At 33.8% G+C, this 27,557-nt stretch overlaps 1 protein-coding gene and 1 non-coding gene across 2 annotated transcripts; one reads left to right on the top strand and one right to left on the bottom strand.

Moving 5' to 3' along the window:
* Window positions 1-4,089: 4,089 nt before the first annotated feature.
* Window positions 4,090-5,598, bottom strand: LOC112099575. The gene is made up of 2 exons (XM_024186990.1): window positions 5,374-5,598; window positions 4,090-5,064 (listed from the first exon to the last, which is right to left on the bottom strand). The coding sequence occupies exons 1-2, from the start codon at window positions 5,596-5,598 to the stop codon at window positions 4,090-4,092; spliced, it is 1,200 nt and encodes a 399-aa protein (XP_024042758.1).
* Window positions 5,599-5,656: 58 nt separating this feature from the next.
* Window positions 5,657-5,762, top strand: LOC112100452. The gene has a single exon (XR_002906824.1). It is a non-coding gene; the product is annotated as a small nucleolar RNA R71 (small nucleolar RNA).
* Window positions 5,763-27,557: the final 21,795 nt, after the last annotated feature.

Raw genomic sequence — 27,557 nt, 5'->3', positions numbered from 1 at the left:
AAAGTATTTCACCCTTATCTATATCGGTTTATGATTGTGTTCATTGATGATATTTTGGTGTATTCTCGGAACCAGGAGGAACATGCAGAATATTTGCGAACTGTTTTACAGACTTTAAGGCAAAAGCAGTTGTATGCCAAGTTCAACAAGTGTGAGTTCTGGTTGGATAAACTAGTATTTCTGGGCCATATGATATTAGCTGAATGAATTTATGTCGATCCTCAAAAGATCAAAGCAGTTGTAAATTGGGAACGACCTATAAATGTCACAGAGATTCAGAGTTTCCTCGAAGTAGCTGGCTACTATCGTAGATTTGTGGAGGGATTTTCCAAGATTGTTATTCCTTTGATACGATTAACCAGAAAGAATGTTAAGTTCCAATGGGATGATGACTGTGAAAAGAGTTTTCAAGAACTTAAGACATGTCTTACTTCAGCCCTAGTTCTTACACTTCCATTGGGTAATGAAGGATTTGTGGTATGCAGTGATGCCTTTAGACAAGGATTGGGATGTGTGCTAATGCAACATGGGAAAGTAGTGGCCTATGCTTCTAGAAAACTTAAGAAGCATGAGCAAAACTATCCAACTCATGATTTAGAGCTAGTAGCAGTGGTGTTTGCACTCAAGACATGAAGGTACTATTTATACGGGGCAACGCGTCGGATTTTCATCGATTATAAGAGCCTGAAGTATTTATTTACTTAGAAAGAGTTACATTTGAGACAGAGGAGATGGATCGAGCTGATTATGGACTACGATTGCACTATTGATTATCATCTGGGCAAAGCAAATGTGGTAGTTGATGCGTTAAGTAGGAAGTCCTCCAGCTCTATAGCTCATTTATGAGTGATATATATGACTTTGTTGATCGAGCTGAGATCTTTAGGAGTTAAGTTGAAAGCTAATAACCAAAAACTTGATGCGTAAATTAGCAAGTGTACTAGTCAGTACAAGTAATATAATGAAGAGTAGAGTATTGTCCTACAGAGATTATATATCCTATTAGCTATCGAAATTATTCTAACCCTAATTTATTTGAACAATCGAATAAGTAAATTTAGACTAAAAATTAAAATAAAATAAAATAACTAAAAATTAAATAAAGATGCGACAGTAATAGAAATCACCAAGAGATTAAAACACTAGGACATCTAATTTCACAATAACTAATCCAATTTAATCCTCCATCTATGCTATTAAAATTTATTATCCATGTTGACAGTGAATTTCCCTAGTCTATTCAATATCCTTTCTCGAGCAATATAAAAAATACCTTTATATATTAACCCACTATATCTCTAGGTGAATTTAAATATGCAAAGATTCATTAAGCTCTATGAAAACTCTTAGAAAAACTTCATGAATCACGTTGGCACATCTCTGTCTTTCGTTCAATTCATGGCATACATTACATAGAGCAAAAATATATAAATCTTCTCCCGGTCTCATTATGTATCCTCAAATCATTTAAATATTAGCCAGATATTTAAAAGCATTAAACACAATAATGAACACTCACCGATGGAATAATAAACTAAAAATAACATAGATTTATGGAATTAAATCTTCATAGTTAGGCTACGTCGTAGCCTTAGAAAAATAAATTAGTTCATGGGAATATAAAGAGAATCCATTAATTTAATTGGGAACATTCAAGCAAGACAATTGAGAAGAGGAAAAGAAAAACTCAAGAATTAATTCCAGCCTCCCCCTGAATCTCTTATGGTTGCTTCGTTCTTTTTCTTCCTTCTCTCTCGGTTTTTCTCTCCAATTTTCGCGGCTGCTCCCTTTTTGTCTTCTCAATTTGTGCGGCTACCCTCTTGCTTTTGTTTCTCCTCCTTTTTATATTATTGCTCAGTCCCCAAATCCTTAAATCAAAAGGATTTTAAAACAAAACAAACCTAGCCACCCTTTTAAGCCCATGCTTATGTGAGCCCACTTGACAAATGCCAATGCTTTATGTAATCATCCACGTGACTTGTACAAATAGCCAATAAATTTCTAAAATTATTTGGTAATAAATCTAATAATTATTCTTTAAGCATTATTCTTTCCTCTTTTCTCTCACAATCTGCAATTATTTCCATTAAGCTCCAATTTGTTTCCTCTTTAAGCTTCCTTTCTCATGAATATTCCCAATATTCCTACAATGACAAAATATAAAAATTAAGATAAAAATTAATGAAATAAAATATAATTTAACATAAAATTAAGTTATGGAAGCATTAAAATAATATGAAAATGATTGGCACATCAAATACCCCCAAACTTAACATTTTGCTAGTCCTCGAGCAAAAATTAAAATAAAAACTATGAAAAGAAAATCCTAACTAAACAACTTTCCCAGGTGATCGCGATTGCATTTAACGTATACAACAAGCCTGTAAACCCCTAGGCGGCCCTAGTGGACAAGTTATAGTCTCGTGAGGGTTTTCAGCGATGATACCCACAAACATCATTAAAAATGCCTCAAAGATTGCATAAAGTATACATCTCAAAGAAAATTAAAAGTATTGGCAAACTTCTAACTTTAATTCAATGGTCAGCCTCATCTCATATTGGATTCCTGTGTTGTGTGTGAATCAATTCAATCAAAACTCATTCTCAAAATCTTCATTATCAATAGCCCTTGTATTGAATAGTAAACAGAGTAGGTCAAACTAACCTCATCATCTTGATCTCTCTCTTTTTTTTTCACAAGCATAATTTGCATTTTCTTTTGATTTTTCGTAGTCAGGAGCTTTCACTCTACCCCTTAAGGTAGTCTTCTTCTCATGGTAGATTATCCTCTACATATCGGTGGTACATAGGCCCAAATTACTCAATGATAGCTTCACTCTTAAGGGTTATAGGTAGTTATTTCTGACTATGATGCCTGGGTACTTAAGTAATGTAGAATCGAGGCAAACAATCATTTACTCAATCTAAAATTCTCAACTCAGGCTGTATCAATCTCAAATCTTAAGTCGAAATTCTAAAAAAATTGATATAAGTGCGCAAAATATTTAAAGAATCATAATCAAGACGAAAATAACACAAGAATCAAGTATAAATTAAGACAATATTCATCCCTTTCTAAGAACCATATTCATTTTCAACAATATACTCATCAAAGGCATAAAAAAAAATTTAATTTTTTTAGATTTTTTTTCTTTTTTTTTTTAAGAAAAAATTGAAAGCAAATATTCCCACCCCCAAACTTATGCAAAAACCTAGAACAAAACAAAATAAAATAAGTAAAAGAAAAGACATAAGAAATAAGAAAAGACATAAGAAATAAGAAAAGACAAAAAAAATAAGAAAAGACAAAAATGACAATAATAAGGTTTAGAAAGCTTGGGTTGCCTCCCAAGAAGTGCTTAATTTATAGTCATTAGCTTGACTATCTTTGGAGAGATCGTTCAAGGAGGCTCATGGATGGAAAGAGATGATCTGGATGGATCTCGCCCAAGTTGCTTGCAATTAGATCTCTTCCCACGAAAATGAGGAGATGGATATTCATTAATAGACTGCTTACGTATTGTATAAATGTCAGGAGGGTTAGATAGATGCTTATCCTTAAATTGTTTGGCTATTTTTCTATCCATGGTGTCTTCTTGGAAACATTTTTTGAGTTCAGTTGGATACTTGATAGGTGTGTACACATTAAAAATGGCTTGCTCATTTTGAACTCTTAAAATCAATTTCCCTTCCTGAACATCAATCAAAGCTCTTCTTGTAGCTAAGAATGGTCGGCCTAGAATAAGAGGTAACTCTATATCTTCAGCCATATCCAAGACAATAAAATCTGCAGGGAATATAAACTTATCAACTTTCACAAGCGCGTCCTCAACTATGTCTCTTGGGTACTTTCTTGGAAACATTCTTTGAGTTCAGTTGGATACTTGATAGGTGTGTACACATTAAAAATGGCTTGCTCATTTTGAACTCTTAAAATCAATTTCCCTTCCTGAACATCAATCAAAGCTCTTCTTGTAGCTAAGAATGGTCGGCCTAGAATAAGAGGTAACTCTATATCTTCAGCCATATCCAAGACAATAAAATCTGCAGGGAATATAAACTTATCAACTTTCACAAGCGCGTCCTCAACTATGTCTCTTGGGTACTTTCTTGGAAACATTCTTTGAGTTCAGTTGGATACTTGATAGGTGTGTACACATTAAAAATGGCTTGCTCATTTTGAACTCTCAAAATCAATTTCCCTTCCTGAACATCAATCAAAACTCTTCTTGTAGCTAAGAATGGTCGGCCTAGAATAAGAGGTAACTCTATATCTTCAGTCATATCCAAGACAATAAAATCTACAGGGAATATAAACTTATCAACTTTCACAAGCCCGTCCTCAACTATTTCTCTTGGGTACTTTATAGATTTATCTGCTAATTGGAGGGTAACAGTTGTTGCCTTAGGTTCACCCAAACCTAATTTCTTGAAAACAGAAAAAGGCATCAAATTAATGCTTGCACCTAAATCACACAAAGCTTTTTCAAAATAAGTATTTCCAATAGTGCATGGAATATTAAAACTCCTTGGATCTTTCAGCTTTGGTGGCAATTTATTTTGCAAGATGGCAGTGCAATCCTCAGTCAACATTATAGTTTCATGCTCCTTAAATTTCCTTTTGTTGGACAATATTTCCTTCATAAATTTGACATAAAGTAGTATTTGTTCCAAAGCATCTGCAAAAGGAATGTTAATATGCAATTTCTTAAACACATCAAGAAATTTTAAAAATTGCTTATCTATGTTATTTTTCCTGAGACGCTGAGGAAAAGAGATTGGAGGAACATAGGCCTTGACTTGTGCTGCTGGTTTAGGTTGTGGTATTTCTAAATTTATTGCCTTTGAAACCTTGGTGGTGTTTTTAGCTTGTCCTTCATTAACTTTCTTTGCTTCTTTTTGCGGCTCATCAAGTTGTTTACCACTCCAAAGTACAATTGCATTAACTTGCTCCCTTGGATTTGTCTCGGTGTTGCGTGGCAGAGAGCCTTGTTGTCTACTGGATAGTAAGTTTGCAATTTGACCCACTTGTACCTTGAGGTTCCGAATTGATGCAGCTTGATTCTGAAAAGTTGTCTTTGTTTTGGTCATGAATTGAGACATATTTGTTGTAAGCTGGGTAAGAGCATCTTCTAAGTTTGACTTTTTTTCTTGTGGTTGGAACCCTGGAAGTGGTGCCAATGCATTTTGGGTGTTGTTCCATGATAGATTTGGATGGTTTCTCTAGCTTGGATTGTAGGTATTAGAATATGGGTTATTTTGTTGCCTCTAAAAGTTTGACACATAATGAGCTTGTTTAGTAGATGATGGTGCAAAAGGACTTCTAACTTGGCAATTGACGCTAGTATGATTCCCTCCACATAATTCACATACTTGCGGTTGAGTTTGAATATTCAGATTGTCCAACTTGTTACGAATTGCAATTATCTGTGCGTATAAAGCGGTGACCACATCAATATTATGGACTCCTATAGCTCCCTTTGATATTAGTCGCTCTAAAGACCACTGGTAATTATTAGAGGCCATCTCCTCCAATAATTCATAAGCTGCTTCTAGTGTTTTTCCCATTAATGTTCCTCCTGCTACAACATCAATCATTGTTCTGGTATTGGATCCCAAACCATTGTAAAATGTATGTACCTGAAGCCAAACTAGTAGACCGTGATATGGGCATTTTCTTAGTAGGTCTTTGTATCTCTCCCATGCTTCATATATGATTCCATCTCGAATTGAGCAAATGTTGTGATGTCATTTCTCAACTTGGCTGTTTTTGTTGGAGGAAAGTACTTTGCTAAAAACTTATGCGCTAAACCATCCCATGTAGTGATTATTCCAGCAGGGAGTGAGTTTAACCATTGTTTTGCTTTATCCCTTAGTGAGAACAGGAAAAGCCTTAGCCTGATAGCATTTTCTGAAACACCATTTTGCTTAAATGTGTCACAAATTTCCAATAAATTTGCAATATGAGCATTTGGATCATCATTCGGCATCTCAGTAAATTGTACTGACGTCTAAATCATCTAGATTATAGCTGGCTTAATTTCAAAATTATTGGCTTGAATGGCAGGGCGTGCAATGCTTGAGCGAGCACCATTAATTATAGGCACAACATAATCTCTTAAAGGTCTCGCATCCTCATTTATGTGTAATGCTTCTCAGTCATGACTAGTTGTAGCTCCTGTAAAGCTTATCTCCTTTCTCTATTAAGCCTTCTGCACGTATGTTCAATCTCTGGATCAAAAGGCAATAAATCAAAGCTTTTTAAACATCTCATAAAATTAAACAAAAAAAATAAAATTCAAATTCAAATTAAACTAAGGTTAGTTGGTATCGATACTAATCCAAATAATCCTCGGCAACAGTGCCAAAAACTTGATGCATAAATTAGCAAGTGTACTAGTCGGCACAAATAATATAATGAAGAGTAGAGTATCGTCCCATAGAGATCGTATATCCTATTAGCTACCGAAATTATTTTAACTCTAAATTATTTGAATAATCGAATAAGCGAATTTAGATTAAAAATTAAAATAAAAGAAAATAACTAAAAATTAAAAAAGATGCAGGTAGTAATAGAAATGACCAAGAGATTAAGACATTAGGACATCTGATTTCACCATAACTAATCCAATTTAATCCTCCATCTATGCTATTAAAATTTATTGTCCATGGTTACAGTGAATTTCCCTAGTCTATTCAATATCCTCTTTCGAGTAATATCAAAAATACCTTCACATATTAACCCACTATATCTCTATGTGAATTTAAATATGCAAAGATTCATTAAGCTCTATGGAAACTCTTAGAAAAACTGCATGAATCACGTTGGCACATCTCTGTCTTTCGTTCAATTCATGACATACATTACACAGAGCAAAAATACATAAATCTCATCTAGGTCTTATTATCTTCATAGTTAGGTTACGTCGTAGCGCTAGCAAAATAAATTAGTTCATGGGAATATAAAGAGAATCCATGAATTTAATTGGAAACATTCAAGTAAGAGAATTGAGAAGAGGAAAAGAAAAACTCAAGAATTAATTCCCTCATCCCTCTAAATCTCTTATGGCTGCTTCGTTCTTTTTCTTCCTTCTCTCCCCGTTTTTCTCTCCAATTTTCGCGGCTGCTCCCTTTTTGTCTTCTCAATTTGTGCGACTACCTTTTTGCTTTTGTTTCTCTTCCTTCTCAGCCGCTTCCTATTTTTGAGTGGAAGTGGGAGCATATCACGATAGATTTTATGGCGGGACTTCCATATTTCCAGAGTGGACATGATAATGTTTAGGTGGTTGTTGACCGACTCACGAAATCTGCTCACTTTTTACCTTTCAAGACCACTTATTCGATGGATAAGTTGGAGAGTATTTATGTGGCTGAGATTGTTCGACTTCACGAAGCACCTGTGTCTATTGTTTCAGATAGAGATTCCCAGTTCACTTTTAAGTTTTGTACTAGGTTGCAAAAGGCTTTAAGCACAAAGTTGAATTTTAGTATATGTTTTAATCCTCAGACTGATGGACAGTTAGAGCGTACTATTCAGACATTGGAAGGTATGTTGCGAACTTGTGTTTTGGAGTTTTAGGGTAGTTAGAACATTTATTTACCTTTGATAGAGTTTTCTTATAATAACAATTATCAAGCTAGCATCGAGATGGCACCTTATGAGGCTTTGTATAGTAGGAAATGTAGAACTTCGGTATGTTGGGATGAGGTTGGCGAGCGGAAGCTTTTTGGCCCCGAATTGGTTTAGAATACTAATGAGAATATACAACTTATTCGGGATAGATTAAAGGTAGCCCAAAACAGACAAAAGAGCGATGCAGATAAGCGTAGGAGGGAACTTGAATTCGAAGTGGGTGATAAGGTTTTCATACGGATACCTCCTTAGAAATGAGTACTTCGATTTGGGAAGTGCGGAAAGCTAAGCCCACGTTACATTGGACCATATGAGATCGTAGAGTGTATTGGTCCATTGGCGTACTGATTAGCTCTACCAACTGAGTTATCCATAATCCACAATGTGTTTCATGTCTCGATGCTTTGAAAGTACATATATGATCTCAATCATGTGTTATCGAGACAACTAATTGAGTTGAAGGAAGACTTGACGTACTAAAAGGAGCATGTGGAGATACTTGAACGGAAACACTAAGTGTTGCGTTCTAAAGCCATTCCTTTAGTAAAAGTGATGTGGAGGAATCACACAAGGGAAGAGGATACTTGGGAACGTGAAGACTTAATGCGAGCCCAATACCCTCATCTGTTCTCATCATATGTGTAAATTTCGAGGACCAAATTTTTATAAGTGGGGAGGATTTTAACATATGCACTTTAATTTTCTTAATTAAGTGTATTATTTAATTTTTTCCCTTCGACATTAATTTTAAATTTGTTGGACTTGTTCCGAATTATTACGATGAAGTTGATACAACATGATTATCCGACATTATGAGTAGTGACTGTTAAATGTTATACGTTTATTAAATAAATCGTGTTTGGATTATTTTAAATTTGTCATGACATAAAATTGAGACAATTCGAACACGATTTAATGGCTGTGTAGTCGGATTTTTATTTCAACACGGGTCCCGCATTAGCTTAATTGGTAGTAAACTTCCCGTCGCCGTTGACTGAACTTCGGTCACCGTTGACCGGCATGGGCAATTCGATAATTTTACAAAATCTGGGGATTAATTCATAATTTTCTGAAATTGGTGGATGATTTGGTAATTCCAGACTAGGACAATGAGGTAATTTAAGATTTCAGGCGTAATTCCCTAATTTATGTTGTTGAGGGCATTTTAGTAATTTCACATTCTAAGGGTAATTCCGTGTATGCAAAACTTGTGGTTAATTTTGTGATTTGAATTAAGAGCAATCAGGTAATTTAGGATTTTGAGGATAATTCGATAAATTATGGTTCCGACAGAAATTCGGTAAATTTCGATGTTAGGGGCATTTTGGTAATTTTTTGATATAAGGGTAATTTTAAAATTTTATGTATCAGGGAGTTTCATTTCGAGCTTTATTTTGTATTGTTAACCGTATTTCATGTTACAAATAATAATTATGTCGTTTACTTGATTAGGAGGACCCGTGAACGTTGTTGATACCGAGTTTGGACATCGTTACTGTGAGTGGAATATCCAAAACCTATTTTCATAGTATATTTTGATTTTACGATGCAGTACAACATGTTTTGATAATAAGTATTTGATGCTTCGATTTGATGATTTCCTAGAAAATAGATTTTTATCTACGTGCTGATATTTATTATTATTAAAAATGAGTTTGATTAATGATTTTATTAGCGTTTTTGAGTAAATGCATGATAATAAAATTGAGTGGATTTGAGATATGTTAAATAAAAAGGAAATGAAATTTCATATGTGATTATATGTTTATGTACATGTGTATAAAAGGTTATTTGCAAAATCATTGGACAGTACCCTTCCCCTCCAGATACAGTGATACAAATGATATGAGATGAGAGGCCTTTGGGGCTCGCCTGAAACACATAGAGGTTTTGGGCCGTGTGTTTGGGCACTTTTACCTTTTGGGGGCATATGAATGCAGTATGATGATTACAAAGATACAAATATTGAGATAAAGATGATACTTATGAGATATGATGATGCAAATGAGCTATGCATAGGGCATGCAGACAGAGGATAGATGAGGCATGCAGAACATATGGCACGCACACCGGCCATGTGGGTAGAATGTAGGATGGTGCAAGGCAGTAGCGTAAATGCATGCGAGTGTAGCGCACAAACACGCAGTACCGTAGGGCATACACTGGGGCTAAACTACAAGAAGATGAAAGGCGTTCGCATGCTTGCTGTGCTGGGACAGTGGTGGCTGAATGCAGAGCATGTTAGCTACAAATTCTTCAAAAGTGGGACCTAAAATCAAGCATGAAGTGGGTAGTTGTAGGTGCAACTAATGGGAGAACATGTCCTTGGATCACATGCCTAGAGAATAAGGGCAAAACAAGTAGGCAGTGGTGGTTTCTCATCAAGAAAGGTGGGCAATGCTGGTTACACTCTATAACATCCTTACTGCTAAGCTAAGCGGGTAATGGTTGCTTTATTCGAGAGGGAATAGAGATGTGCTTCCTCACAACATGTTTAATGGTGCCTAAACTTAGGAGAAGAATTAAGGTGGTGCGAGGGTCGCACCCCACCTTGCCTTAGCAGACAGGGGTATCATTTGCAAACTAGTAGATATAGTGATGAGAATGTATGTTTTGGTGATCTTAGGTCTTGGTAGAGAAAGTGGTGTTGTTGAGCATACAAAACCCTTGAGCTATTTGTAATCTTTTCTTATTTGTGAAAATAAAAAATTTGGGGGTTGGGACCTTCGTAAAAAGCAAATAGTATGCATTTTTGTGAACTTTAATCCTCACTATTTTTGTTCCCTTTTGTTGGTGGAATCAATCTTTCATATAAAACCTCCATTATGGGTTTTTGCATGCTTGTTGCTTTATTTGCTTTCACTAGGATTGTTGAGTGACTAGTTAAGCGGAGACTTAACATCATCACGCGGGGTTGCCACATCCTTAAGATAAACCTTGGTGACAACTGGTATCAGAGCAAAGGTTGCTTCATTTTGAGAAGAAACTAGTATTAGAATGCATAGTTGGGTTTGCATAATTCAGTTACAGAGCATATTAGAACTGGTTGTATGTGGCAATTGATTGCAAGCTTCAATTACAATCAGTTTGCAGACACCTGATTGCGTGGTTTCATGGAAGCTACGGTGCAATAGCAAAGTTGTACATTTTTAGAGAAATTAACAACAATGGAAACCAATATGACGAGGCCATGAACAAAGGACAAGCCAATACACTTAGAGGCAATTATGGGTATTTTACAACTTGACTTAGAGAGTTTGGTTGAGAACAAAGAAATCAACTGCATCGAGATAGCGAGTGTGAAACTACTTGCATAGAGTTTGTGAATGAGTTTTTGGACAAGCTGAATAAGATGATGAGGATGTTGCTGCATTAGCAGAGGTGGTAAAATATGACATTAAGGATCTTGAAAAAAAAGTTAGGTTGTTGAAACGGGCAGCAAACAACACTTCTCGTGCGGAGGATGGGCCTTTGAAAGTTAAGGTGCCTAAACCTAAGGCTTATAATGGGACTCAGAATGCCAAAGAGTTAGAGATTTTTTTGTGGGATATGGAGCAGACTTTAAGAGGATGCTGAAGTGCATTGATCCGCAATACAAACATAGGACAAATTCAAATAAGAACTAAAGGGCCAGTTCTTACGAAGAAATGCTAGCTAACTCACGAGGGAAATATTGAAGAATAAGCTAAAGCAGACTAGATTAATGAGGGATTACATCAAGGAATTCAGTTCATTAATGTTGTACATAAAAAAAAATTAGATGAGGACATGCTCTTCAACTTTATATCAAGTTTGACGCCATGGACAATGCACGCAACATCTCATAAGTGTGTGGACGTGTAGGCCACGAATGTAGGACGCATATGGTGCGGGGGCTTGGATTGTATAGGGCTCAAAGGACGCATAGGACGATGCATTACAATAGTGCAAATGTATGTAGGCGTAGCACATAAACGTGCATCACAATGAGGAATGCACAGGGGCCAAACTCTACAAAGATTAGAGGCGTTGGCATGCACTCTGTGTGCGAACAATGACAATTGAATGTAGAGCATGTTGGCTGTTGGTGTATAAATACTAATGCTATTGGTGTCAATGTGCAAGTGTACACAACAAGTAATAAAGGGATGAGTATTCAAGATCGTCTCCACATGGATTGATGTTATCAGATTTGCTACAGCAATCTTAACAGTGCAGATTTTGTGTTCAAATAAAATAAACAATTAATGAAACTAATGTACTAATTAAAATAAAAACGCAATAAATAAATGCAACAAAGTAAACTATCACGTCAAGCTCAAGGATAAAACTAATGGGAATATATAGTAGTTGAGTGAATAAACTCTCCTAATGGTCTTGATTATTTTCTAATGGTTGGATCGGTTGCTGCAGTATTTGCTCCAGCACTGGGCATAATCCTTATGCATCATCAGCCGTCGCATGTTGGATATCTTATATCTATATGCAACCTAATAGTGATCAATTGTTATGACAACATAAGATATAACATTACACGCTTAAGTTCTATTTACCCTACAAGGCGAATCCCTATGTCTAGTTCATTACTAATCTTAAATCAAGCATGGCCCTTTTGGGACTCAAGTTAAAACTAAATCCGGGAAACTCAATTTAAGATCAAGTATTGTTCTGATATGTTCCACTAAGATAGGCCCTTTTGCGGCTCTTCATTAGCTAGTATCATTAAATGAGTGATCAATTGAAATAATGAATAAAATAAATACTATCAAAACAAACTGCTACAGCAAACATGCAGCAACACATATTTCCAGTCAATAAACCATTAAGATTGTTTATCACTCAACTACAAATAAATTAGTTCATGATTTACAAAAGAAAAATAAAGAACAAAGTTTTAGCCATGAAACACATCCCCATGAATAAATAGAAAACATGAAAATAAGAGAAAGATAAGAAGGATTGAGCTCTCAATTGATCTCTGCAATTTTTTCTCTTGTGTAGCCTTCAATCTCTCTCTTATGATGTGTACTTCTTTTATAGTTGAAAATTAAGGTAAACGCAAGCCTAAGTCGCGCATAAGTCAGATTAGGAAACTGCAGATCGCAATTCTACAGTTATCCTGAGCAGAATTTTCTCTGTCGTTGTTCCAGGATTGCTACAGCAACGGCTACAACAATGGTTGCTACAACAATATCTACAGCAACTGCACTGTTCCAAATTTGTTTAAACTCTTTTGTAGCCATGTTCTTTCCTTATTTTTGCAAGCCTATTGCATAGCATTCCTTCCATGAATTACAAGCTTCTGGAAACCTATAATTATGCACACAATTTAAGCACAAATTACTTTAAATCGAGCAAAACTTATTAAGGTTGACTAAAATGATTATTTATGCAAAATGTAACAAAAATGCAATAGAAACACATAATTTACTCTCTAAGTAGTATTGATTTAAGTCTAAAAGTGCCATGATAACTCTCATTTCATAGAGTTATCATTGGCTACAAATAAAAATGAGACCTAAAAATCAAGCATGAAGTAGGTAGTTGTGGGTGTAACTAATGAGAGAGCATGGAATTGGATAACATGCCTGGAAAATGGGGGCAACAGAAGTGGGCTGTGACGGTTACTCATCAAGAAAGGTGGGCAGCAATGGTTACAATCTATAACATCCTTGCTTCTAGGCTAAGTGGGCAGCAATTATTTTATTCAAGGGGGAGTGGAGATGTGCCTCCTCATAACATGCTTAGTGGTGCCTAAACATTAGGAGAAAGAATTGAGATGGCACAAGGGCAGCGTGCCACCTAGCCTTATCAAATAGAGGTGTCATTTGAAAACTTACATATACAGTAAAGGTAATGCATGTTTTGCGGATCTTGGATTTTGGTAAAGAGAGTGGTGTCATTGAGCATACAAAACCCTAAGCTATTTGTTATCTTTTCTTATTTGCAGAAATAGAAAATTCAGTGCTGGGACCTATGTAAAAAGCAATAAGTGTGTATTTTTGTGTACTTTAATCCTTGTTGTTTTAGTTCATTGTTGTTGGTGGAATTAGTCTCTTATGTAAACCTCTATTGTGGATCTTTGCGTGCTTGTTACTTTATTTGTTTCCACTAGACATTGTTGAGTGATTGGCTAAGTGAAGACTTAGCGCCATCACAAAAGGTTGCCACGTCCTTGAGATAGGTCCTGATGACAATGAGCATATTGGGATATTCCTAAGGGTATATTTCTTAATTGCATTGACATCATTCATTTTGATTGGTTAATTTTGAATATTACTTTGGCACCTATGCCATTAGTTATTTTAATAACATATATTTATTTTGAAGGGTTTTTAAAATTGATCATGTTAAAGTGAAAGTGATATGAATATGTGATTATCAACTTTACATAGAAAAATCATTAACTTGAATATCAAGTATCAACTTCCATTACCCTGTTTGTAGGATCAATAAGGATTTTGAAGGAATAACAGCCTATTTTATGAAATATAAGTGTTACGACAATTTCTCTTTTCTATTTTCAAAAATTATAATACTATTTACTTCTTGAAGTGAGAAACATGTTTTTATTGTTCAACTATTTTTTAAAAATTATTTTTCAAAAACAATCTATTACCACTTTTATTATTATTTTTCTTTTGAAGCTAAATTGCATATTTTCTTTAAATAAATAAATAAAAAGAAAAAATCCCAAATATAGTTTTTCATTCTTAAAACACCATTTAAAAAATAAGACAGTAAAACCTCATGTTACGACCATACAAATTTATTACTATGAGGGTGTTATAACTTAATAGAGGGATAGTTACAAAAATTATTATTTTGACTTAATTATCTTTAATGCAAGAAAAAAGTGATAAAGTATGCATTATATTAATAATTTACTAATGGAGCACGTCAAATCCAATATATCCATTATCTATGTACTACTGTTAGGAATATGCAAAGTCATCTCAAAAATCTCTAAATGTTTGTATTCTCTTTAATAATTTTTTTCTTATTGTCTAATTGTATTATGTGGAAGTAAGTTCCTTTAATGTAACATAACATATATTTTCGTAATATATAAATAATTACTACTATGTAGAGACAAGTTCTTTAAGACACAATCTAGAAAAATATACCTTATTATAATATGGAGTTTATTCTTATTTATAATTGCCTTAAATTGGAACCATAATTTTTCATGACTAAAAAAAAGTTATTTCTTTATAGAATATAAATATAAAGAGGTTTTACTTTTATCTCCATTTTCAAAAATAGTTCTTAGAGGAATTATAATTGAAAATTGAAACTAGTATGTGGTACTATATATAATTAAGTGTCAAACAATAATAATCTCATTCATCCCTTTGAAAAACCTAATCACATAGAGCGGAGGTACTAGCATCTTTCTTCGTTTTTTTTTTTAATTTTTTAGCTAAGGGGATGGTAATTTTTTTTTTTAATTTTTTAGCTAAAGGGATGGTAATTATTTATTTATCTTATACACATGAATTTTCTTTAGCTTTTTTGAGAATATGTTCGCCAAGTAATAATGGCTTTTGTTTTTAAGATTACCAAGAAAGTGGGGGTTTAGACCGAACCTCTACCTATAATATAAATTATAAGAAGATGAACAAAAGGAGTACATGACCTTAAAACCTCCAATAAAAAGCACAATACAAAACAAAAGCAAAAAGCCCACAGGAAACAAGCAAAGAACTCAAAAGAGAAACGTCATCTCCTAACATGCAGAGTCTCATGAGCATCCAAATGAAGAATGCTAATCAAACTAGTTGAAAGATCGCAATAACTCAAAAGCTGCTAATGAGTCTAATGAGAACAAGCCCAAGTGCCCATGAAATTAGTAGCAGAAGTAGCCTGCCTACAAACATGTCTAATAGAGACTGAAGGATTAGAAGATAAAGTACGGACTTGGCCAAAAAGTAATCCATGAAACCACTGTCTCAAGATCGAATTCCACCTCAAGAACAGAATAAACAGGCTTAGTAGCAAGATCCAAGCCCTCGCAAACAGCCATTAGCTCAGCAGAAAGAATAGGCTGGTGCCCAAGAAAATAGCCAAAAGCTAGCAACCAGAACCACACCTTGATGATCACGCAAACACTGCCCATGAAATGCAAACTAGGATTGCCCCAAGAGCAACTATTCATATTAAGCTTCACCACCTCAGCCAGCAGCCTCAACTATGAAACCAAACGATTTAGCCTATAGGGAGGAGGATAATCCACGAACCCTCCGAAGTTGAGTATCAAAGACACCCTTTTAACTACGATGGTTTAAAATCGAAAACAAAACTACAGAGCTTAAGGTCAGAAACCACCCTACAAACAACATTTACAACAAAAGCAACGGAATCAAACCTAAAAGCATTTTAAGCCTTCCAAACATACCATAGGATAAGCTTGGAAGAAGAACCCAAAAACGCCGCAAAGAATACGTGCATCATCACCAAAAGGCAAATTAAAGCATGAGCAGATAAAAGATACAGGTACTGCAAACTCATTGTACAAAAAAAAAAAAAAAAACTGTTAAACCTGTCTAACCTTTGGGCGCAATCAAAAAATAAATGCATAACCGTCTCAACCACCCAACATAGAAACACCAAGAAATAATACGGAAACAACTCGGGCACAAGGAATCATTCCTGACCAAAAACCATGTAATAATCACAACAGGAAAAAAAATTCAAGAAGGAATATTTCACTATCAAAAAAAGGAAAAATAAACTCACTCCTAGATCTAGACCTACGAACAAGCTCCTATGCCGATGTCAAAGAGAAATCCCTATTCCCAAATAAATTCCAATGAAGAACATTAGGTTCAACGCCAGAAAAACCTTGTACAACCCCTCATGTTCTCAAGAACCTGTCACCACACATAAAAAGCAACTGAGGCTGTAGATTGATTGCTTAGCAAGAAAAAAGAATGTAAAAACAACAACAAAATATAAACACATTAAAGGGAAAAATTATAGAAGATGCAAAACTGTTTAATATAGGTAAATTGATAAGGTTATAACCAAGCTTGGCAGCAGATCAGCCACCATAACATTGGATGGAAATTTAAACACCACAACGGAAAGTGAATCACAATGACTAGTCATTTACGGCTACAAGATTGACTCTAATGGCTAGCAGACCAAATATCCTAAAATTAAGTGATTATTTTCTTTCCTTTTACCATAGCTAATTGTATTTGTTCCCAACTGATCCATAGCTCTTGATATGTCATATATTCATCGGTGTTGTGAACGTATCTAATTACTGAAAGCATAAAAAGTTAACTAACGAACATATGTCTATTAGAAACATATGCAACTTTATATTTTATAAGTGCAACAAAATTGTAAACAACAACCAACATTATAGCTGAACAGTAAAATTAGATTGCAGCAAATACAATAACTAAACAGAAACTGTAAACAAGATAAAGTCATAGAAATAACACGAGGCTTGCACTAGATAGTTTTCTTAAAATAGATTTGCCACCTACTATCAGGAACTGTAGGTTTGAATAGCAACTATTTCTCAGGATACAATCGGAACGAAACAATTTCAGTACACATCTGAATAGTTCCTCAGCAAACTTTCAGCATGGTTGAATCTTGGACACGAATAAATGTCAAAAGGAGAGGAAGGAAAACTCTATGCACTGTTTTTGTGCAATGGTTATATTTTTTAAATGAAAGGAGCATCCAATTTATAAACAGTGAGACGGACACTTTGGTCCTAATAAATTGGATTAAGGAGTTGTAATGACTGCCTTAAACATTTGAATTAAAAGCTTGTAACTGTTGTAGTTAATTCTAAAATAAAATCGAAATTTAAAATCAATTAAATTTTAACCTAGAATTTGTTGCAAACTCTGAAAAACACACACGATATATGTATAGCCAAACATGGTATCAAGTTCATTGTGGAATGAGTGTATATAACATGTAAATATGAAACAAAATTAATAGATCATGCATCGCAAGCTTGAAATGCTTCAAGTTTTAAGTCAATTTTATGTTTAATTTTTTTAACATGAAATAAAGCTTTATCCTGTAAACTCATACGAATCCAGTAGCTCAATCTCATTATAATCAAGTCTTGATGTGTCTTCCAAGTGAAAAAGCTTTGAAAAATATCCCTTCTTACCGAGTACTCTTCACAACTAGCTAAATGTACATTCAAGTAAGATGTATTTATGAAACAGTATCTGCAATAAAATAATAATAATAATAATAATAAACATCTAAATAAGCCCATGCGTCTTATGCCGTTTTGCTTACATATGAAACATATAAACTTACATTCAGAGTCTGTCTTCATTAACCCATTTGCCTCTATTCTCAGAATTCCATTAACATCATCCTCATTGGTAGACTTTCCACTGGTTGGTCGTATTTGCTCTGTTCTTTAATAGACGATGTAAGTGCTACTCCTCACTGGCATACATGGGAGTTGGGTATTTACTCTTTGGCTTTAAATAGAGATTTGAATAGGGACGAGGAACCTCAATAAGCATTAATCACCAATCTTACTCTCTTATTTTAACTTGAACTTGAGTGACTGCTGGCACAAAGCATATTCATAGCCAACTGAGCAGCACCCATGGGGCGTTACGCCTTCTAATTAAAATAAGACATGAAATAGAAGAGCGCGGATCGACTGAGAGAATAAAATGAGAAGAAATCGTAGTTACCTGTCATTGCATGCGTTACAGAGTTCCGTACATAAAGGATGGATTTTATTTTCATGTCATCAGCTCCTCAGATGCTGAGTCCTGAGATGTAAAACTCTGTCTGCTTCTAAGTGGTAATACAGGTCCTGTGTTTCTTCAATTTCAACCCCCTCAAGCGCGCGATCGTTGGTAGGATTACGAGATTGCTTGTGAGATCTTTGAAACTTTCAATTGCTAAGGACTTAATATATGTGTTTGCCATCTTATCATGCTTTGTTGGTATACATGTTTGTTTGATATGACTTATTTAATGGGTATAAGTGTTTATTTAATCTCATAAGTTCTTATTATAATTTTTGTTATTGTTTGGTTGTTTTTCTACTAGGATTTTTGAAACTTAAATAAGTTATTTTGCCTCTACTAGTAAAAGCTTAAATTTTGGGCTTTTGGTAATAGAGATTGAAAAACTTTTTTTAAATGTTAAAAAATCTAAAATATCTTCTATTTATTTGAAATTTTATTTTATTCTTTTCATAATATAACTTTAAAAAACTTGTCTATTAAAGTAATTTTAAAAATATTTAATAAAAGCTCTTATTAACAACCAAACAACTAAATTTTTTTAGTAAAAGTTCTATTTATAAAAAAACTACTAATAAAAGCTCTACTTAAATAAGCTTTACCATTTCCATTTCTCCATTGACTACTTTATCCCTTATAAAATGAACATCAAACTCTGTATGCTTGGTTTTAGAGTCAAAAATTGTAACCATATAAGACACTAGAGGCAAAAGTCCATAATTTCATTTATTGATGAAATAAAATACGTAAATTTAGATGAAAATTTAAATATTTAAATTTTAATTGGTGATTTATTTAATAAATAGGTTTAATGGATAATTTGATAGGTTTATATAGATTTTTTTTTCCTCGAGATAAGAAAAAAAAAAGGCAGACATTAAGACTCCAAAGTTTCTTCTTTGTAGGACAAAAATGAAAACTTAGAATTAGTGCGAGATTCATTATAAAATACGTGAATGGTGAGAATCTGTTAATATGCGTCATATTCAGTTTTATTTAATAGAGGAAGAATATGGAGAGTGCAAGTTAGGTTTGGAAAGGGCCCATGATAAAGGTTGGGTTGTGACCTTGGCGAGCCCGCCACACAGCCCAATAGTTGCGGATTTTAAAATTTCAGGAAATAGAGTGACAAATTTTGCCATTTTGGTGCCGAACCACGACAAATTATGTTTGCACGATAAGGGAGACAGTTTTACTTGAACAAAGTTAGAGCACTCATCTAGTGCGACCAGTGCGCCACGTCGAATCAAATTATATTTGTACAATAAGAGAGATACTTTAACCAACAAAGTGTTGGCTCCACTAACAATGGAGTCCCCTTTAAGTGGCTTGACTGGATTTGCTGTTGGGGAAAAATCAGGTTTTTAAATTTTTATAAAACCTTTTGAAAATCGCTCTCATATAATATATAAGAATTTGTATTCTAGAAATCGTACCTTGAAAATCCGATTTGGCTTTTTCCGTTGAAATGATTTAGGCTCCTAGATCACGATCCGCCACCACCACTCCTGTTAGATCACGATCCGTCACCACCACGCTTGCTAGATCACGAACTGTCACCAATGATCTTCCAGGTTATGACTCAGGTTCGATCTGCACTTGACGTGTGGGCGCCTTTATCACTACCAAAGTAACTAGCACGAGAAAATTTTTCTCTCAACAATGGAGAGAAAAATCTTATTCTCTGATCTGTATAAAGTGGCTTCTATTTTATTCTTTAGAGAAAAATAAGTCTTTTTTATATCACCCTTTAGTGAAAACCCTAGGCTCCAAATATCAAAAAACAAAACTCACGTAATTTGCTTTTTCAATAGGGGACCCACCTTGTAAAATAACATAAGGCCCCTTATACAAAAGTTAATTAAATGGAGCCTCCCACTAAATGATGTATTTAGGCTTTTGACCCAAATAGCTAGTTATCTTACTTATTAGTCCAGTAGTGGTGCAGTCAATTAAATGAGCTAACCCGAGGATCATTTGGGAACATACAATAGTGGCTACAATAATTAGGCTTGTAATTAAACTAGCCCAATTATTTAATTCCAAATCTACTCCACTAAAAGATTGGAACTGACTTCCATAATTGTATGCTCGAATAATAATTCATCCCAAGCCACATTGATTTCTTTACTGCACAATCCTTTGTACCACATCGTTAATTAAATTGATATCTCAACTGTCCAATCAATTTAATAACATCTTATTCCTTGATCTTTACTGGTTTTCTCTAATGATCATTTTCAACATACTAAATATGTTGACACACTCTGGCCAGAGAATTCTATGATCAAGTGCCGAAAACCCATCAAGAGATGTGTTGTACAAATTCTATATTGTTAATCCATAACTCCAATACTCATAATTGCTCCCACCAAGATACCGGGTAATCTTGACCACAAGGATGTGTCGTGCCCATTGGTAACTCAAATGGAATAACAATTACAATCATGAAATCATAATTAACTCAAGATTAAGATTACAGTAAAATCAACGCCTATGAGATTTAATAAGTCTGACAGTTATTACAAAGTTAATTAAATCTCATATGTGATCCTGTTCAATGTAGTCGTACTACATCAATAAATTCATACATGATTAAGACAAATCATTCAATGAATTTATTACAGTCTATACCTAAATAAAGTGCCCAACTTTATTTATCAACTGCGAACTAAATTTATTTAATCATAAGATAACTTGTATTTATGTCTTCTGTGAATCCACATGGTGATCACATAAATACATATAATATGATTAAATGGACTTTAATACAAGTATTAATGCAATTAAGATATTTGAATAAAATATCTCATTTATTTTATTAATCAGAAAAATAGTTTATTACAATTAAATAAACACATATGCTTTTAAAGAGCATATTTTCCCAACATTTGCTTCCCAGTTCGCGTTGCAAGGAAGGCACTTTTGTTGGGAGAACCTGTGTCTTCCGGTTCGAGCGGGGACTTCTAATCTGAGTTGTGGTACGGGTTTAAAGGTGCCTCCCATAGTTGGGGCCCTCCCCAAGATATCTCGTAATTAAGACTCAAAAAAAAAAAACTTTTTTTTTTTTTGCAAGGAATAAGAGATTTACTTTACTTGTATAAAAGAGATACTTTACTTGTATAAAGTTAGAAAAATAATCTAATGCGCGAGGCCGCACATGTTATGGACAGAAGAAGTCTTAATTGGAAGAAAGAGAGAGGAGGTTTCCTTGCAAATACGTACAATAATATTGAAAGGGAAAGCGCCTTTAATTAGAGGGGTCATGGGTATAATAATTAACGGTTCCATATTTCCATTCCGTCTTGCCTTTAATCTAATTGGCCTAATTTCAATTTTCATTTCTGTGATGAGAAGCCAAGGAGGGACACTGGACAGGACGTCAATTCATTATGAGGAACAGAGCCATTTCCTGTCCCAGTACTTGACTAGCTTGTTGAAATATCTTTGATGGATATTTTGCGGATGTATTTTTTATTGGGCTTCTGTGAAATGCCAACGGATTCCTCATAGAAATTCATACAATTTGTCAGATAATCAAATTTTGGGTGGAATTATTTACACTCTAAATTTTAGTTGAATATTCATATTTTGCATTTAAAATCTTACTAATATTTGGAGGAATAGAGCACAAGAAATCGTAACAATCAGAGGACCCAAAAACTAAAATGAGGGGGGGACTTAGTTCAAAAAATTTTATTGAACTTAGATTTTTTTTAATGTTCACTTGAATACATTTTAAGTCTTATAAACTCAAATTTTATTACTTTTTTTTAAATTCTAAATAATATAGTAATAAATTATTATTTTTTAAATGCGTGAAAATATCATTTTTCGAAGTAGTTTCCACAAAATATTTTAAAAAATAAAATAACGTGCAAACATAGGCACAGTTGAATCATTAAAAATCTCTAGGGTAATTGTGTAATTGTCACAACATATGGCTGTAAACTTATTATGCCCCCAGGGAAAAGTTATAGCTCGACTCCTCTAGTAATATTATTGTGAGTGATGATACATGCAAAAACTTTTATACAAATTTATTTTGCATAAATTAATTTGACATTAACTCATTGGTTAAGTGAAAATAGAAAATAATAAAAACAAATCATTTGAACTAAGAGATATTTAATCCAACCAATTAAATCATGCCAAATCAATTTGTACATAAAAATATTTGTACAAGAATTTATAACTATATTATTGCTCTATTATTGCTTGTTGAAATATAGTGTTGCATAAAGAAATTACAAGAATTTTGACTCTAATTGCAGTTTCGGAGTAAGAGTATGATAGTTCCATCTTCTATTATTTTGTATACTAATCTATTAAATTTTAACATGTGCACTCTTTAAAATATTAAAAAAAATCCTTACTTAAATCATTTGAATTATTTTACTCAACCATTCATCCCAACCGAAAGTTCTATTAAAAGTATTTAGTATATACTTATAGCAATCAAATCAAAGCCCCGGTCGGCAACGCTGCTGTCCTAAATGGGTCTAGTTAACATATAAACAGATTCTTTGGCACAACATTTGTGTTAGCTTTTATTTATAAAAATATATTCAATGTTAAGCATATATACTTTATTTTCCAAAAATGCTTGATGTTGCTGAAATTCATCTTGACGCTTAGTGATACAATGAAAAATAAAAATGACTCATCCCTTCAAGATCAAGAGAAGACCATGATTTATCTATGTCTCCATCTCTATCTACCACTCAAAACAAGACATCTTCCTATATAGGACACATATGTCATTTGAAGTAGCTTGATGAGAAACATGGTCATTTAAGGTCAGTAATTCTTTCAAATGCTTTTAGTGAATTTTAAGTTAGTTCATAAATATAATATTGGAGAATTTGAATAATCAAACACTCAAAACACTCTTTTTCTTATGAACTCAATACAACTCCTTAATTACGCCTCTTTTAGAATTAATAAGCTTTACTACTTCTTGTTACTTAAACCAACTGAGAGAGCATATATTTATACTTGTTACAATTTAATCACAACCATATATTGACATAACTACCACACAAATCATAACCACACACCAAACCTAACAACATACTCGACAACACAAATTCTACTTACCATATTACCACATTTAACACCACAAATCTTAACTACCTAAAGAAGCTTCCATGAACTAGATAAAGAATCATTTGGGTTTCAAAGTTGTATGGATCAAGTTTATGATCCAACATATAATTCTGCATTGTACAAAATTACTTAATAATTAAAACTGTGTGGGGGAAAATATTACTGATGGGGAATGTTGAAAAAAAAATATTTATAAAATTTCATGCTTCCAATATGGTTCTACAACAACAATATAGAGCCTGTCGGTAGGGGTCGGAGATTCAGTTTTTACGGTTTTCAGTTCGAGTTGTAACCCGTTCGGGTTTGAGAATTCAACCCAAACGGTTTGAAAGATTATTTCGGTTCGGTATGGTTCAATTTCAAATTCGGTTCGGTTTGGTTCGGTTTCATATTTTGGTTCGGTTTCGGTTTCATATTTTGATTCAGGTTCAGTTTCATATTTCGGGTCCAATTATGGTTTGGGGTTGTAATTTCGGGTCAAAAAATTCATAATAGCTTAAATCAATTGGTAAAATATGCCCCTGATTACAGCGAATCAAGCATTAGCACTATCCAACCATAATTTGTTACAAAAACTAAAAATAAACATTTTTTAACGAGACTACAACGCAAATTATAGACAAAACAAGAAAGCCCCAACAAATAAATCCAAAACCTTTTTTCTAAACAGCAGAGCATAAAAAATTAATTAATTGATGCACGGAAATTTGATCATACTCCACTAAATTTGATTCCTTTTTCTTGTCCATCTTTCATCTTTTTATTTGGTAGCTAGCTTGCTTCAAAATATACAAGTTTGCTCTACTGGCATCATCACTCATAATCAGCTCCATTGCTACAACGTGCAATTAAACATATATTTTTTAAAATTAATCTTGTAATAACAGTATTTTATTGATTTAGTGAAACAAAGAAAAAAAAAAGAACATGCTTACCGATTACCATCAACATCAAGTAGAGAGCTGTGAGCCTACGATGTCGAAGATGAACCCTTGGATACTGCAATGCCGACGACCGAGGATATGGAAGCCTCAAAATCCAGCAGCATTTACCGGTGGGACTCGAAATCAGGCGATATTTGCTGGTGGGACACAAAATTGTTTGCTGCTGGAGGGCGGTGGAGTTGACAAATAACTGCTGACAATTGATGGTAGGCTAACGCCATGGAATAATTTTTTTTTTATTTATTCTATAAAATACTTCAAACAACAAATTATTTTTATAGGGTCACTATTTTGACCAATCAACCTTATATGCAAAATTAACTTGTTTGTTATGATCAAGACAAAGACTTTGGCAATGTTGCATATTAAGACTAATGATAGATATCTCTAATTTTTTATCTCAAATTTCATCGTAAAATAATATGTCGTTTATTGAATGGTTGATAATTTTTTATAAGATTTAAGTGAATTGACTATTTTGTCTCACCAACAAACTGATGAATGTTATATCATTTGAAGTAGTTTTTTGAGATAAAAAATTTAGAATGTGTAGCACTACTAGCATATTAATGCACCAAAACACGAATAAGACCAATAACTATGTGAGAAAGTCCATGTAATCAGCCACCCTGAAAGTATGATTTTGATTGTTCATGAAGTTTGACTGGAGTAAATACATCTATTATTTCTAGAAGTAGTGCATTCTGTGGAATGGCATGTTCTATTCCAATTGATATTAGGGGTGGGCACCAACCCGCCCAACCCGTATGAATTTTTGCGGGTTGGGTTGGGTTGCAAATTTTTAACCCAACCCGACCCGTCAACCCGTATATATAAAAATGTATTTAACAACTTCTCTGAACCCTAAACTCAAATTCCCTTGTTTAAAGATCAGCTGTTCATCTGCTCGCGCATAGAACACAACAACATCACAACTCAACGTTTCTTGAAAAGCTGCTCAAACTACACATCGTCAGATTCGTCACAAGCTTAGGTTCTTTCTTCTTTCTATTTTACTAATTTATTATTATTTTGAAACAAGTTGGTCATTTGATTTCATGATTTGGTGCTTTATAATATTTTTTTATTGATAAAAGTTGGTCAATTTTTGGTTGTTATGATGGTGTCAAGCTTAATCAACAATCGGATTAACATAAATAAAATAATTGTTATTATTACAATCTTAGGGAAAAGGCTTTTCGACAAACATCTCCTGGGCATTGTTCTGCAGAAATATATTCAGTATTACTATTAACTAGTCATGCTCTCAAATTCACATATGTATTCTATCTCCGATGGATTTTTTTTTCATAAAATTATTTTAATCATATTTATTTATTGTAGTATTAAAACTGACAAAACATGGTTAAATGTATTAATAAAAGAGCTTTAAGCTTGTTGTGACCACTATTTGTTATTTTTTTTATTATTTTTTAATTATTAATAGGATAAAAAAAATATTCATGGCCTGGAATTTTTTCCTTGTAGATGGAAGCAAATTCATCCAGTAATCCAGGAGTTAATAATTTTTTGATGTCATTAATTTGGATTGATCTAGATTTTGATGTCATTGGACTGATCTTCACTACACTCCTATTGGTTGGTGTTGAGCAATGGTTTCGGGAAACTCTCTTCCTATGTATGGAAGACTTATAAAATTTCACTCTTTGGACTTTAATGTTTTGTATTAAACAAGATTTTAAATTTATGTACTTTTTTTCATTAGTTATGTACTAATAATTTGATTGCTAAATTTTGAAATATTGGATTTGTTGTAAGAATTTTAGTATTTGTATTTTTTTAATTTTTTTAATTAATTTTTTATTTTTATTTAGATCATAAAAATGGGCTTTTTCAAAAGCCCAACCCAATCAACCCAACCCGCAACTCTGCGGGTTGGGTTGAAAAATGTAATGGGTTGGGTTGGGTTGAATTTTTTCAACCCGTTCTATATGCGGGTTGGGTCGGGTTGACTATCAACCCGACCCGTGCCCACCCCTAATTGATATTGTATGTTATTATTTTGACATTGGTTTTCATTTTACAGATAGAAATTTGTATACAAATTATAAACTTGTGAAGTAAACTTCTATTTTTCATTTTAATGCGTAAAAACTTTAATGATTCTTTTTTTTTAATGTATGCAGGTAAGTGGCGTTATTAACCAGCTAGGAAGTTTGGTAAGATCATAAGAGTTTATTTGGGGATTAAGTATGCACATAACCAATTGTTGGAAAAACTTACGGGTATAAGTAGAGGCATGATCTTTATTGTAGCTGAACAGGGTCCTGCGAGCAAAGCAGTGTGTTTAATTTTTTTCCTTTATCTTTTTCTATGTTTTTTTCCCTCTCGTGCGCGAGGGGCTCGCGGCATGCTCGTCGAGGACTTGGGAGAGTGGTGAGAGTTAAGAGAGGTTAGGGATTTGCGAGCAGTGGGGGCGATTTGGGCATTTCGAGATTCATGGGATAGTTATATATATTTTTTATTTTTTTAATATGAAACCGAACAATTTTGCTATTTGGTTCGGGCTAACCCGAACCAAATAGCAAATCTGTTCTGTTTCACTCTTTCAATCTGTTCGAGTTTTAGGTTCGACCCGAACCGAACCAAAACCCGAAATTGGTTTGGTTTGGTTCACCCGACCCGAACGCCCACCCCTATCTGTCGGTACTTGATTGCATGCCTTCTTTTTGTAGAAAAGAATAGTGAATTATTAAGTTCATCATATTGGTACAAAACAAGGTCTTGGAGCAAATGTTCTCTATGTGATCATAATGAAAATGGGTATAACCATGCCCGTAGATGTAGTCATGGTTGTGGTCATGGCTATTATTAAGATTGAGGTCTTGAAAAAAATTATTGTCAACCTCGTGCTGGGTATAATAACCATAGAAAAAGAAAAAAATGACGACGAAACACCTGCCCCAACATAATATTCAAGAAAGCACTTGTGATAGATGTGAAATGTTTGGCTATTTTTGGAGACTATGTCGTACTCCAAGATATCGTATGGATATGAAAAAATATCTAAATATTCATTATATATTTTAGGTCATTTATGAGTTTTGTCTAATTCTTCATAGTCCTCAATAAATGAGAAAAAAGTGGTAATAATCAATTTCTAGTAACATTTATTTG

The sequence above is a fragment of the Citrus clementina genome, unplaced genomic scaffold (genome assembly GCF_000493195.1).
Source record: "Citrus clementina cultivar Clemenules unplaced genomic scaffold, Citrus_clementina_v1.0 scaffold_3, whole genome shotgun sequence".
Classification (NCBI taxonomy): domain Eukaryota; kingdom Viridiplantae; phylum Streptophyta; class Magnoliopsida; order Sapindales; family Rutaceae; genus Citrus; species Citrus x clementina.
Note: the sequence above shows the minus strand (reverse complement) of the source record. Positions and strands in the feature narration are given on the sequence as shown.

Bases quoted from the DNA above. Each gene is read 5' to 3' on its own strand.
- LOC112099575 (XM_024186990.1), bottom strand. From the start codon at position 5,598: ATGATTGATGTTGTAGCAGGAGGAACATTAATGGGAAAAACACTAGAA. The intron at 5,065-5,373 runs GTATGTGAATTA...ACAACTTTTCAG, and splicing joins ATATTCAAACTCAACCGCAA to AATCAAGCTGCATCAATTCG.